The sequence below is a fragment of the Phaeodactylum tricornutum genome, chromosome 20 (genome assembly GCF_000150955.2).
Source record: "Phaeodactylum tricornutum CCAP 1055/1 chromosome 20, whole genome shotgun sequence".
Taxonomy (NCBI): domain Eukaryota; phylum Bacillariophyta; class Bacillariophyceae; order Surirellales; family Neidiaceae; genus Phaeodactylum; species Phaeodactylum tricornutum.
Genome location: NC_011688.1, coordinates 193,791 through 207,797, shown reverse-complemented (window position 1 = coordinate 207,797; position 14,007 = coordinate 193,791). Strand labels below are relative to the sequence as shown.

The window sequence follows — 14,007 nt, the reverse complement described above, 5'->3', positions numbered from 1 at the left end:
ATCCTTAACAATTTCGAGTACCAATACAACAACTATGTCGTACAGCAAAATTTCCTGCCCGACCCGTCTAATGGCGTGTTATACAGGCGTTCACATCTAAAGGTCTTACAAAATACTAATATAAAACCGACTCCTTGAAGAAAATAAAAGGTTGCTAGGAATGTTAAATTGTTTCCGATACAATACGTTTCCCTTTCACGTAAGTTTTGTTGCTGTTGCGCTTTCGAAACGCACCCCGTGTCCTAGATCGGCGTCTCTGCTCATCGAGCTGCCTTCGTACACGTACTCTAGCGATTTCTTCAAGCTCTTCCCGTGACTGATTTTGATGGGATGAACACTCAACCGATTGGCTTGCGGTGTACATGGAATATTCTTCTTGTCCGTCATAATCGTCACTTCCTCCGATAGCAGCAGTATCCGTAGCGGCTTCCGGAATGTCGAGTACAAGCTCACCTGAGTATCGACGACCAGACGACTCTTCCCAAACGCTATTATCCTCACCTTCATCCGAGACCTCTTGAAGAGCCGCGGATATTTCCATTGACCCTGTGTTGAAATAATAAAGCTCCAATTCACGATTCAATATGTCGCCCGATCCACTTGCCTTCAATTCTACATCCAAGCGAATTGAAGCATCAAGCTCATCAGCAGTATCAAACGAAAGCTGCTTCACTCTTTCCCACACAACTTCCGTCCCGACGTCATATGGTATAGTGCACTGAATTTTCAGTTCAAAAAATCTTCGCAGGCATGCCAAGTCTCGCTCATACAACTCCTGAGCATTCGGATGCTTCGTAGAAATCATTTGAGGAAAGTCAATTAACGTCACAACCGGTTTCGGATCGCCATTATCCAGACGGGCGATCGGTTCTGGCAAAACTTCAGCAATCTTATCGCCCTCCTCCAGTGACTGTTCCCACGCAGGCTTGGAAAGGGCACCTACCGACTTTTCTCCAGCGACAGACATACCCGAGTGTCTTATGTAAGGATCATCACCTGATGTAGCGAGTGACTGTATACCGGATAAATCAACCAGTAGGTTAAATTCATTCAAGTCACAATGGACGAGCCCGTGTTTAGCTAACCGAGCCGCCAAAGCAATCGCCTGCTCATAAATGTCGGCCGCCTGCTCCGCAGAAAGCTGTTTTGGAAAAACTTGATATAGAGGGACGCCACGGACAAGGCCCATGGCGACAATATGTCGATTGTGTGCAATCGGTACCGGTGTAGAGTAATGAACATCGTAAAGTGCTTTCATAAAAGCGAACTCTTTCAAAGCCGAAAGTGTGCTAAGAAACAGCCAGGAATGCGCTTGTTGTGCAGCGTTTCCAAAATAGTCCCGCTTCTTCTTGACGTTTCTAAAAGACGTTCGACCCAATCGGTGAAATTTCAACACAATTTGTTGACCCGAAAGATCGACCGCAAGATAGACGTCGCTTTCTTTTCCGGTGCCGATCCGCTGACCGAGAGCAGCGACAATTTTCCTAGCTTTGAGATTCTGGAGCGCCAAAATATCGTATCCAGCATTCGTAACACGGTATCCATCGTATCCGTTCTTTGTTCGCTCATGACTCAATAGCTTATCACGTAATAGACTGGAAACTATTTTGTGGGCCCCTCCGTGTCGCAGATTGGCAATGGAAGTTGTAAGTGGCAATGGCACCAAAGCATGATCTTTCATGCCCTTTTCTACAGCTTCGAGAACTCGAAAGTCCTCTTTGCTCATGGTACGCAAAACAGTAGGATCTAACTTCATTGTAAGCCAGACCACACGCGACAGACGCTAATAATGGAAATACTGAGCCTTGCTTGCTTTCTTCTGCGCTGTAGAAAACAGAGTCAATAATTCAAGGAGTCCAGGAGTCCAGGAACCATGGAACGGAATCATCAAGAAAGCACCACAATCCAGACTAGTGGTATTTTTGCCAGCGACAATCTGAAAACAAACGCTCAGTCAATGGTGCAGGACGAGAATTTGGTCGCAGTACAGACAACAAATCGATGAGTTTTACTTTCAAATAACTGTGAAGGAAATAATGACATGTTCTAGCCCTAACCCCCATTTTGAATTTGACAGCACGACAGAATATCGTCGTTCTTTTGTATGGCAACGCATCCCGCCTGCATCATTCCGAAATATCGAGCGCGTCGAAAGTCATGACATAAAATAATTTCGTGCTAAGCTTCTCCACGCGATAAACTATCGGCCCCTTCCGAAAAGTTGGATCGGCAAACAGATCTTGTAGCCTCAAAGGGCAACCCGCAAACAATCTTTCCCACGCTAATTGACAGTAATCTCGATTGACCTCAGATTGTTGAAAAAGTGCGGAAGTATTTCATTGCTCTCAAGATTTTCATTTTTCAAATCTGGATTATCCTTGATACAGCTACATTAAGCTGACCAAGTGGTACGGGGTAAATTACTTATTTTTTTTATGACATCGGAAATTGCGACACTGCTTGGCTTCGTCGCTTGCTGTCACTTTTTATGCTATGAAGAATAAGAAAAGGCCCATTTCTACGATGTTCAATTACGTGATATATAAGTGATCGATTTCTTTAGGATCTATATTTAAATCTCTATCCGATATATATACATAATTTTTTACAATCTTTTCAAAAACCTTTCGGAGAATTGTTTCTTGGAAAAGAAATTGGAGATAAGAAAGCGATAGTACGTCATAGCAAATTGAATGCCACTACAGCGCCATCTTCCGTCGAAAGGACGGAAGAATCAGGCCAAGCGACCGATCAGGCACACAACTGCTTACGATTCCTGGGTTACTTGCAATTTGGGCCCCGGCATTGAATTCCGCAGGGTACAAACAAGGTTTCCGATTCATGGTCACCGTCAGTGCAACGCAAGAGCCACTTTGAGAAAGTGTTTCTAGTGAAGGGATGTTTTGGCAGTGGATAGGTGGAGAGCATAATTTACAGTTATTCCTCTGATTCAGGAAAGTCTATCGAAGCGTTTCATCGCATCACGGAGAGCCCTCAGACGGTGTTGTTATGTCGGACTTAAACAGCGATTTAAGCGGCAGTGTAAATTCATCGGTGGTCGACCCTTCGACGGGTCTTGTAAATACAGTTGATAGCCGAGTTGCCATCGTCGCGGAGACAGAGATGTTGGAAACGAACGAATTAGGCAGAAAGCGTCAGAAGACGGCTGACGAATCCGATCCTCTTAGTGATCGTTGGTTCATCAAGCGTAGCCAGAGGCGACTCGATCCCGATTCCTTCTCAAGCTGAAAGAGAAGGTGTGTAAATTTCGAGTTTTCGACGACAAATTACTTCGAGTTTTGATATCTTGCGCTTACTCATTCTGTTCCTAGACGTGGTGATTTCACATCAGCAGTCTCCCACAAAAGGACAACCTACACCTCAGATGCCCTCCTTTTTTCCAAATTCTGTACAATATGTCACTCAGCCGACGAGCGCTCAAGCAATGAGCTACCATGGCCTTCTCTTGCAGTCACAGCACCAGCGAACACTTTCGCCACCACCACCACAGTACAACCATGTACAGCCCGCCAACACAGCTCAGCAGACATTGGCAACTAATTTAGGCTCGAAAGTTGATCGGCGAACGGCTAGCAGCCCTTTTCCCCAGGGATGGGTGTCGCACCCCCTTTTTTCACAGGCTATTCAGTATAGTATGCAACAACAGCATCGTCAGCAAGCATCAATAGGATCGACTGGATCAAATCCTTCGAATATGAGCAGTATGATTCCACTTTCTCTTCAAGGGAATTTATCGGGGGGTCAGTTGATTTCTGGAATGATGAGGTCAGCTGCAGTATCAGACGTGGCGCAGGCGCTAGAGCCCGGTATGGTAGGTCGTCCGCCAACGCAGCTGTTTATGAGTTGTGATGCAGACTCTCTGTCGGAGTATCAATGTCTGGTACGGAGACATATCGAACTTTTTGAAGCCGTACGTGACGATGTCGAATCGAACGCTCAAGGGAGGAATAGGCCGATCATTATGGGTCAAGTCGGTATTAGATGCCGACACTGCACAATGCTGCCTCCTAAGCATCGCGCTCGTGGAGCCATTTATTACCCCACTAAGCTGCACGGTCTTTACCAGGCGGCACAGAACATGGCGAGCAGTCACTTGTGTGAGCATTGCCAGCACGTCCCCCAGCAGTTGCGGTCGGAGCTCTTGAAACTCAAAGATCGCAAGTCTTCGGCTGGCGGGGGCAAGAAGTATTGGGCGGATGGTATCCGCATTTTGGGCGTCTTTGAAGACGGCGACGGATTGCGTTTTGAAAAGCGCTAAGCGAGCAGGCCGTTTTTGAGTCTCGTATTCTCTTTTATCTACAAGTTATTTTTGTGCAACATGAGGAGCACCGCCTCTCACGACAGATTTTTCGATAATGTAGTATATACATTAAAGCTACATTTCATTTCTTCAGACGAAAAAAAGGCTCAAAGCTCACGTAGCCCGCAAGCAGAAAGACAGTCTGTACCGGAAGACGTTTGTTTGGTAGTCTAGATTTCTTAACAGGTGTCGAGTGATTTTTTGCAGGCTCCTAATATTCACCGAAACCAATTTTTCGACTTGGACTTGATCAGCCTGCTGTCCGTCGCCTGATTCCTGTCGCATGTGAAGCAGTAGTTTATATATTCAAAAACAAGTCAAAGGACAGCCTAGTGTAGACCCAGATCTGGTGCCTGATACTTTGCATGCTGCTTCAAGTGCTGGCATGTCAGAGTCATCCTTTGCATTAACAGAAAACCGATCAGAGAGAGAATTCAAATAACATAGTTGACTATGATACAAGATACTTTTGCCTTAGTCAATATAAATAAGGCCATGCAATGGACAAAAGAAAAGTCAGCGGCCACCCACGTGTGGCGATGACAAAATAGTTGACAAGCCAGTTATTTGGCGTTTCTGAAAATCCTTCGGAGGGGCCGGAATGCTTGTCTCGTGGAAAATTTAAATAACGTGGTTGCTGTGGGCTGAAAATGACTTCAAAAGTTGGAACGCCACGATACTCTAATATCCTGTTTCAATGTATGATTCGAATGGTCAATTGTCCAAGCACGCCTAAGTAAAAGAATCATGGAAAATAAATTAATGGAAAGCAACAATCATTGGAAACTACTTATTCTAAAAACCAAATCACTAGGTTAACCAACGACAATTTTGATAGCAGTGCTTCCAAATCACTACCCATACTATATAACATTTCAAAAATGCAATTTCACCTTTACCGTTAGAGACAATATTTCAGACATTTGCACTGGATTATTTTCTTGTATCAGTGGTTTTGAAAAAGTTCAGACTTATGTATTGGTCTTGATTTGAGTATATGTAAGTGTTCTGTATTCGGAGACATGAATTAATTCAAAACTATGAGAGACCAACAATAACCATTTCTAGCACTGATAATAGTCTTACATATTAAAAGTTGTTTCACTTTCCAAAAGCAATTAAAGACGGCAGTCTTGGGCTTTCAGAAAAGATTTTATTGCAGAGACCAACGTTACTGGATTTTGGTTATATTATTAGAGATGATTAATTACGCTAGTACGTTAAATGGTTTTTTGCTGAGTGTGAGGCACACTTAATTTACGAGTAGCCCTGTTCTATCCACAACTACGATTCTATTTTCCAACGAATTCTGCTATTATTACCATTAATGCATAGAGTAATGAAATCTACGAAGAGAGCCGAGCACCATGAAGGGGGTAGGAAGCGACGAAAGAAGGAGACAGTAGACTTTACAGGATCGACAACTCATGAACTTGGGCTACGCTTGGGACGTGGGTCGTCTGGATTCTTCATGTCTCGACCAGATGATGGGCCTTTGCGATCTACTATTCCAGTGAATGCTGCTTTGCGTGAAGATTACCAAAATCGTCGAGAGCGGGATGCTATGGCGCGTTTGCTAGAGTCTACGAGAGCTAGGCTGCCGCATGCTCGTGGCATGACACATATAAATGGAGAGCAAACCCAGGTACCAGCAGGATCGCATGACCTCCAGTCGTGGCATTACCACAGGGCGCGCACTGCTAGTCCAATAGATGCGACCGGTTTCTTGCATGCGAATGGGTTAATGGGCGGTCGCACCGCAGCTCTGTCGAGCTTAATTCCTCAGCTCTATCGCGTGAACGAATCAGATCTGCTGCAGAGCCCATCATCGTTCCAAGCGCTCGCTCAGGCGCATGCAATACATGCCTTCCAAGACAGTGTAATAAACGTGGCTTCACTTCGCCAGCTCCCTGGACGTGACATTCTCACTTTAGGTAATTTCGGAATACCTGGCTTGCTCAGCAATAGGACTTTGTCGCATCAACCGTTGGCCGCAAATACGACACCCGCGAGCCCATCTTCGGCTCGTTCTGATGCTGGCAAGCCCATGGCTCTTCCGTCAGACGAAGATAATCTTTCTGAGTATCAGTGTCTGATTCGTGCTCAGATTGATCTTTTTGAAGCCCGAACTCGTGACATTGAATGCAACGCCCAAGGACGAAACAAACCGATAGCTCTAGGGCAAGTCGGTATTCGGTGTCGTCATTGCTCGTTTTTGCCCCCGGGGCGTCGGCCTCGCGGAGCGGTATATTTTCCTGCAAAACTTCCTGGATTGTACCAGGCGGCGCAGAATATGGCGATCAATCACTTCTCAGAGAGCTGTCAAGCTATTCCGGAGTGCACTCGCAGCAAGCTTTTGCGACTAAAAGAACTTAAAACAACCGTTCTAGGAGGGGGAAAGCAATACTGGGCCAACGGTGCTCGCGTGTTGGGAATCAAAGAGACTGATCATGGTTTAGTATTCGACCTTTCCATCTCAGAAGAATTCATTGACACGAAAGAGGGCCAACGAATCTTGGAGAGTTGAACTCTTCACTATCACACTTAGCTCATAAAGTTATCAAATTCGCTCGCGATTAGCAGTAAACTAGCTTCTGAAAGCGCACAGTCTGCAACTAGAAGAGATATGAACCAAATCCGCTGTACTTCTCTAGCGATCCTAGTCTGAGTTCAAGACTAGTTCAGCCAGCTGTTGCCAAGTCTAGTGAATAGTTTCGTTCGCTTTTCTAGCTCTGTGAGGATGTGCTCTGTTTCCACAGCGATCCGTCCGCAGAGCTGGCCAAACTAAACACGATATCTTGCGATTTCTACGCAGTTAAGTTTTACGATAGAATCAAGCGGACGAAGTACGTACTAATGATTGGGTTCATGACGGAACAATTTCGATTGCGGATAACTGTGATCGCAGTACTCACAGTAACATTCATGGCAAAAGCGAGTGCTAATCTGTTTCTAGCCGCTATCATGGTACGCTCGTTCTATACGCCTGTATTTGCGGCTTTTGAGGCGAAGCGTATACCCTCACGACGAAGAATGCAGACAAGGGACACGTTACCACCCTACAAAAGTAGCGCGAATATATTTCTACAGTTTATGTAAGTGCACTAACATAGAATATTGTGAGAAAAAGTTACGCCCTAGTGGGCATTGTTAATCCAGCTGATCACTCATCCTGGAATCGATATCCTCGAGGCAATGATCTGATAAAGCGTATACCGTCCTCCGAATCTACCAACCCCAGTTTCTTTGCTGATCGTGCCCAGTATGGTCTGCCAGCACCTGAACTCACAACCTTGGACGAGATCAGATTCACAAACTGTTGCTTGATTTCTTCGGGCATTTCGGTGCACAGGCCGCACTGCATATGGGTAGTGCTCATATTCTGGGCGGCTTGATAGAGCCCTAGTAGTGTAGCCGGGAAGTACGTTGATCCTTTTTGTCGTCGTGATACGGGCAAGTGAGCGCAGTGTCGACACCGTATTCCTACTTGGCCACGCGCAATTGGCTTGTTCCGACCTCGCGTATGAGTCGTAACATCGTCTTCACCTGCCTGAAACGCCTCAATTTGATGGCGTAGAAAAACTTGATGACTGCTAAGCTTTAGGGAATCCTCCTGCTGAGCCAATGTCACTGGAAGACCAAGAGGTATACCGCCCCCTGCAGTAACTCCACTCGTGTCCCTTCCACCAAAGGTGGACAGATTAGTGTGGTCATAGAGGCCTGCGGAGGCTTGCAGAGATCCCAGTCCTCTACCCACTGCTAGACTTCTCATCTGCTGCTGTAGACCTGAGTTTAGTCCACCAAGACTTCCCCCTGCGCCATAGGGAATGGCGCTACCCACCAATGCCTGCTGACGGAGCAGGGCCGCCCGTTGATCCAGCAAGCTATCGAAGTTCATTCCTAGTCCCCCGTACGACCCGATACCAGAAGCCATTGGTTGTTGAGCACCAGAAAGAGGTGTTAGCAGCTGCCCATTCAAGGCGCGTAGCCGAAGTAGTTGAGCTAGCTCCGGGGAATAGTCAGGAGGGAACCGCTGTTGGCTCCGCACGGGACCCATGGCTGACGAGGACCCCCAGGGTCCCGGTGAAAAAGTAGAGGCCTGAGACGCCACAGCGCGTTGTTGGGCACTCAACAGCGAAAAGCTGGTATCTCCGCTTGAAACCTGGCTAGGAGCTAGCCCTCGAAGCAAATTCTGGCGTTCAAGGTGCGAAGTGAATCCATTGAATGCCCCGGGTAGCCTGCTGGAGTGGAGTGCAAACGCGTTATAACCTGTCGCAAATCAAAGTGCTAGTGTCAGATCGATGAAAATGTTTTGTCATCCTCCTCTTTTAGCCGTGGTCGGGCGCGTACCCATAGCCAACTCGTCCTCAGATTGCATATTTACAGTTAGATGATTATTCGATAGAGAGTCTCTCTTTATGTCCATCTCCCCCCTCTTCAACCTTTTGAAAGATTGGTCTTTCTCATCGTCTAAGGATGCAATCCTTTTCTGCTGCCGCGAGCGAACATCAGCCTCTACAGCATCTGGATGTGCTCGTTTGCATTGCTCCACACCACTGTTAGACATGATCTCACTGCCCCTTTCTTTGATCGCAGGCCTCGGTCGCTCAAGCATTATTTGCTTACTGCAAATGCTGCACTTGTATCTGCGTTCTCAATCAGTGCCAGGTCGACTTGAACAAATTCACGCTGGTACGGTAAGCAATTTAACTGGAAAGCTCTCGTGATAGTGCATACAACTCTGGTAGAACAAGATGGTTTTTAGGGAGGTGTTGGCGAATTCAGCTGATCGGATTGCTGGTATTCTGGTGTCGGGGTATTTTCAGCCTATTCGGCAAATTAACCTCGTCTATATCAGTATCTCGTTTCAGATGTTTCTGTATCGCACCTACGGTCATCCCACACCAGTGTCCAAAGCAACGGATGCATTTATTGTTGATTTATTGTGGTAAATAGAAATGATTCATTCTTTGTAGGGCTTATTAATATTTTATTATCAGGTTATAACTAATATCTTCATTGTATTTCATTAAATCTGAAATAATTGCTTTCGAACTACGCCATAGTAGGAGAGCGTGATCGAGACAGAAAGCATCTTCTGATTGCGTTTTCGAAATGGATCTAGATTAGTAGAATTTGACGAGCATTCAAATTTGCCAATATTATATATTATTTGTCGCAGTTTCAAGCTGTTATGAAGAAGTGCTTTCCAGTGTCTTCTTGTAACCAGGTCATTTTAGTAACTAATACAATCAATCATAGCAAAATATCCTTCTCATCTTCCAAGTTCTCTTGATTAGAATACGCTGATTTGAAGTTCAATATTTTAGTCCAATCTTGCGAACTCGACGGCAGGCGAATCTCGAATGCAGAAGGGTTGACGTACAGTGTCGAATAGAAGCCGCCAATTGGTTGGTTTTCGGATAGGAAGAATGACTTCAAATGAATTGGGACAAAGGCCCACGACTGAAATTGTTGCCAGGCTCTCTAGTAGAGCGGTGGTTTCCTCACTAGCTTACATGTTAGTAGGAGAGTTTTGTTTCTTACGCATGTTGGAAGAGCTGTCAAAAAACACGTGGAGGGGGAGTAAATTCCAGAACAACAGCCAGATCTGAAAGGAAAATTCACACCTACTTACAGGTAGCAAACTGTTTCAGATGGAGACGGAACTGTTTCGGGTCTCTCCTATTAGTGCCAATGTAAATTGTAAATTAATGACATACTATACCGATGTCGGTCTCGTGACCAGTTCATTTCCTTTGAAAATTGTTTACAGACCGGAACACCAGGGTAGCAGGTTTCAGGCAACCTAATGGAGAGCTTTCGTAGCGAATCCTTCTAGCAATAAATCCAGCCACCTTTGTATCTGTTTGACTAGCTAAAAATTATTGTTGCGATTTACAATTGGGAGTAACATGACCAACCTTTCACGGAAGACGGGCGAGTCTCATGTCACACGTGAAGCAACACAGATGTGCCTTCCTTCCCTTTTCGTGTGTAGCAGTAGATGCATGAGAAACATATACAGCTGTGTCTCTGTGACAAAACTAAATACAGAAAAATCACCATCTGTTGATGCCAAAGCAATCAACATCAGAAAAAGGTATCTTGAAAGCAGCGAAGATTGATTCCAGGCGTCTCCGCAAAACAGGATGGATTTGTTGCAGCTGACATAACACTTATCCTACCAAGTGGAAATTGATTTCTCAAGCGCCATGATCCATTCTGCCTTAAAGGTTACCTCTTGGAGTTGGTAAGTCCCTTATTATCGATTGACTCCGGTTGTAGGCAAGCTGAGCTGCAGGAGTACCCGAGGAATCTTCTTCCTGGAAAGATGTCAACGAATTCCACTCTTCTATTAACAGGACCAGTCTCACCCTTTCGCCACGTTTTACTAAACCCAAAGTCCCGCTGTGCAGCGTCGTTTCCGGACGACAGCTTCCGCTGATGTCAGCAAAATAGTTTCTCATCTTCGGGAAACACGCACTTTTAAGAACAACTGGTTGCGAGACTCTAGCACTTATCCGGTATGAATAAAAGCCTTTTTTTCAAACATGCGCTACAAAGAAACTTACGTTCTATTTTTTCCGTGTAGCTCTTGGCTGCTTTGGGGTGCGCCATAACAATGTGTGTCGGTGTCGGTTTGTCTTGTTTGGCCAATAACCCTGATGTTCGTCTCACGACCGAAAAAAAGCACGCGACTATTCGTAACTGGGGGTTGTGAGAATGTAGTCAGTCTCGTACGATTAAAAGCCCACATGATCAGCGTGATGATACGGTTAGCGACTAAAGCTGGAGATGGCTGTCGGTAAGGATGAAGCTAGAGAAGCTGTGTAAAGCTTAATCACGAGGCCCAATTAAAAATCATCCTAAAGCGATAGACACAACACGTCGTTAGCGGCCCTCGATGTCGGTTCCTCACCGTAAAAGTAAGGCATCATGACTTACTTTGGTCACTCCAGCAACCACTTGCCGGCGTGGCTGACTTCCGTCCAACGAGCCTCCTACGCGTTTGACGACTGCTACGTTGTTTTGTGGGTAAGGCCACGCAGCGTCCACCAGTTGCGCTTCGTTGAGCGCATCCAAAGCAACACTGACGCAAAAATCAGCACCAATATTGCCGGGGATACCTTGATTGCTGGTGCACAAGATGTCGGGTTGGATGCCACTACCGGCCCATTCACCAGTTTGTTGATCATACCTTGCACTACCAACCTGTGTTACATGTCGAAGGGCCGGCGTCAGAAATTCTGCTACTGTCAACCGCAAGCCAGCACCATCAGGCAAGGGAAATGTATGCTGGATCAGACTGAAAAGTGTAAAGGATATTCTGGATAAGAAAGTCCAAAACAATCACTGAAAGGCAAAGAGTAAGCAATGGATTACAGAAGCCACGTACCCTTTCCCGTAGGTTTTGGTTCCCACAACCGCCACCGTCCGACCATTGTCGTGCAAAGCGGCGGTAAAGACTTCTGCAGAGCTTGCAGTTCCTTCATTGACGAGCAACGCAATATTCTTTTGCGCGCGTAGTTGCTTGAGCTGCGCAGCAGAAATCTGCCATTCATTCATGTGGTTGTCGTTCACGAATGTGGGACGATGAATACCTCGTTTCACGCCCTGTTCCCGCAGCGATGCGTAGGCACTCGGCGGCGACCAGGCCATACTGCTGGACAAGAACGCCGGGTTCTCCCGTTTGACTTGTTCGTAAGTTACCGTAGTGGATTCCTTACTCAGGAGATATCCAGGATACCTAGTATCGACGACGTACTCTTCGACGTCGTGTGGAGTAAAGCCTCCGCGAGAGTTCATGGTATAGCACAAGACTGCGTGGGGGTCACGTAGCATGGTTGATGCCGTGAGCATGGCTTCTTGAATAACACCGCCGTAGTTGTTGCGCAAGTCCAGCACGTACGACGTGGCTCCAGCCTGTTCGAGTTCTTCCACAGCGTGCAAAAAACCGGCCGTCGAAGCTTTGGAAAATCGGGTGAGTCGAATGTAGCCTACCGGACTATTCGTGGTCTTACCAAATAACGTCGATTGTTCATTCGACAAGAGTTCGTAATGTACAATTGCGTCTCCTCCAGAGACGGTGTTCTCCCGCCGTGGCGAGAATGGTTCTTGTGCGTTGACGGAAGCGAGTCGGACATGCATCGGACGGTACGCCACAATCGTTTCCCGGCTTCCTGTATTATCGACTGCGTAGACGGGTTTCGCGACGGTAACATCGGGATGTCCGAGGTAATTTTCGGCGTTGTAGGTATTGGTCAGTCGAGCCTGGATCGCTTCCGGTGATTGCGACAAGAAGTTGTCCTGCGCCACCGCGACGATCCGATCCCCCACGGTCAGGCCGGAGCGTTCCGCCGGGGAGTGTGGAGCCAATGCCGTAATGACGGGCAAGTGCCTGACTTGCGTGGCACTCAGCAGCTCCTTGCCACTGGAGGTTTTGAGCGCGGGTGGGATGTCGGCCATGACGGGGGCGCTCACGGAACCAAAAAAGGTGGCACCGGCGGGCGCGACCATTGCCCCCAATCCCAAAAATCCGTGTGGATTGGTAGAAAGTTCGCCCTTTAATTCTTCCCACGTCAAGTAGAGGCTGTAGGGGTCACCCAGTTGGGTCACCAGCCAGCGAAGGCCTTCTTCGGCACCTTGGCGCGATTCTAACGTTGGTTTCGATTCCTTCAACCAAGACTTCCAGATCTGGAAGAAATCGCGTGGTTGGAAATTGATGCCCCCCGAGTTATCGTAGTACATTGTGTTGATGGTACCGACGGCATGATCAAGTAGGGCGGCGTTGGCGGTGAGTCTTTCGTCCGGAGTCCCTTCCCGCATAATGTTCCAGTAGCGCTCTTTAGACGAAGGCAAACTGACCATTTCGCCTGCCAATACCGGTGCTATCATCACGGAACTAATTTGCAGTGCGACCAAAGCGCTGATGAGGCACTTGGACGCGTATTGGGCAAACGTGGACCGGGAGTACGCGGGGGACGGCGGAGTAACCCCATCAGTGTTGGGAGCAAAGTCATCCGCATTGCACAAACGTTTCCGCGCCGTCAATGCCGTGGTAGGACAAAGGCCTAGAAGTACCTTACTTGAACGTGAATCCAACGACGATCGTGTAGGTGGTAAAATCCAAGCGTGCACGTCGCCTTGTGCAATAAAACCAATAGTGACGAGCAGCAGTGGCGTGAGAAGCCGACGACCGGAGAAGTTCCGAATGTTCCGCAGGCTTTGGATCATCTCATTTCGAATCTCTCCTTGGGTGTACGGATACTCTGGGGGATTGTTACGGACTGGCAGTGGTGCAATGTTTGATGGGTTTGACAGTGAATCGTCCCACAACCTTTCTGTTAGTATGCGACGATTGCACTCTATAGGAGTAACGGAAGGAAAGGACGAGAGGGCAAATTCGGTAAACAGCTCTTCGGTCCGTGTAGGAATTCGGCAGAGAGCATGTCAGCCAACGTGTGCTGGTGGTTTTGCTGACATCACGATTATACCAATGGTCCTATGGTATTCCACGGATTCCAAAGGATACTTTCCTTCTTTATTCTCATTGGCCATAAATGTCGGACTTTGAACCTTCGCACCGTGCGATGCTCCTAGCTAATAGGACATATAGACTGGACACGTAGAGTAGTAGCACAGTATATCGGAAAGGAATACAAAGTGCATTGACCTGAATGGTC

The 14,007-nt window shown here is 46.9% G+C and overlaps 5 protein-coding genes across 5 annotated transcripts; 2 read left to right on the top strand and 3 right to left on the bottom strand.

The window, feature by feature from the left end:
• Positions 1-709: 709 nt before the first annotated feature.
• PHATRDRAFT_30019 (predicted protein) lies at positions 710-1,867 on the bottom strand (the record flags this gene model as incomplete). The annotated part of the gene is made up of 2 exons (XM_002183534.1): positions 1,021-1,867; positions 710-870 (listed from the first exon to the last, which is right to left on the bottom strand). Coding segments are annotated over exons 1-2 (897 nt in total), but the record flags the coding sequence as incomplete, so codon positions are not given.
• A 1,142-nt stretch (positions 1,868-3,009) lies between these two features.
• Positions 3,010-4,279, top strand: PHATRDRAFT_48974 (predicted protein; the record flags this gene model as incomplete). Its single annotated transcript, XM_002183659.1, has 2 exons — positions 3,010-3,187; positions 3,333-4,279. 2 exons carry the CDS (start codon positions 3,010-3,012, stop codon positions 4,277-4,279), a joined length of 1,125 nt encoding a protein of 374 aa, XP_002183695.1.
• Positions 4,280-5,660: 1,381 nt separating this feature from the next.
• Positions 5,661-6,960, top strand: PHATRDRAFT_48973 (predicted protein; the record flags this gene model as incomplete). The annotated part of the gene is made up of 2 exons (XM_002183658.1): positions 5,661-6,901; positions 6,923-6,960. One exon carries the CDS (start codon positions 5,661-5,663, stop codon positions 6,846-6,848), a length of 1,188 nt encoding a protein of 395 aa, XP_002183694.1. The 3' UTR covers positions 6,849-6,901; positions 6,923-6,960.
• Positions 6,961-7,407: 447 nt separating this feature from the next.
• PHATRDRAFT_48972 (predicted protein) lies at positions 7,408-9,030 on the bottom strand. Its single transcript, XM_002183533.1, has 2 exons — positions 8,672-9,030; positions 7,408-8,590 (listed from the first exon to the last, which is right to left on the bottom strand). Exons 1-2 carry the CDS (start codon positions 8,934-8,936, stop codon positions 7,485-7,487), a joined length of 1,371 nt encoding a protein of 456 aa, XP_002183569.1. The 5' UTR covers positions 8,937-9,030; the 3' UTR covers positions 7,408-7,484.
• A 1,521-nt stretch (positions 9,031-10,551) lies between these two features.
• PHATRDRAFT_48971 (predicted protein) lies at positions 10,552-13,682 on the bottom strand (the record flags this gene model as incomplete). Its single annotated transcript, XM_002183532.1, has 4 exons — positions 11,721-13,682; positions 11,270-11,651; positions 10,897-11,032; positions 10,552-10,676 (listed from the first exon to the last, which is right to left on the bottom strand). Exons 1-4 carry the CDS (start codon positions 13,556-13,558, stop codon positions 10,552-10,554), a joined length of 2,481 nt encoding a protein of 826 aa, XP_002183568.1. The 5' UTR covers positions 13,559-13,682.
• Between the last annotated feature and the right edge of the window lie 325 nt (positions 13,683-14,007).

What these genes read in the sequence shown, in the direction of transcription:
- PHATRDRAFT_48972 (XM_002183533.1), bottom strand. Translation starts at nt 8,936, where the DNA reads ATGCTTGAGCGACCGAGGCCTGCGATCAAAGAAAGGGGCAGTGAGATC. An exon ending in TGAGGACGAGTTGGCTATGG is followed by an intron (nt 8,591 to 8,671) that starts GTACGCGCCCGA and finishes GATTTGCGACAG; the next exon opens with GTTATAACGCGTTTGCACTC.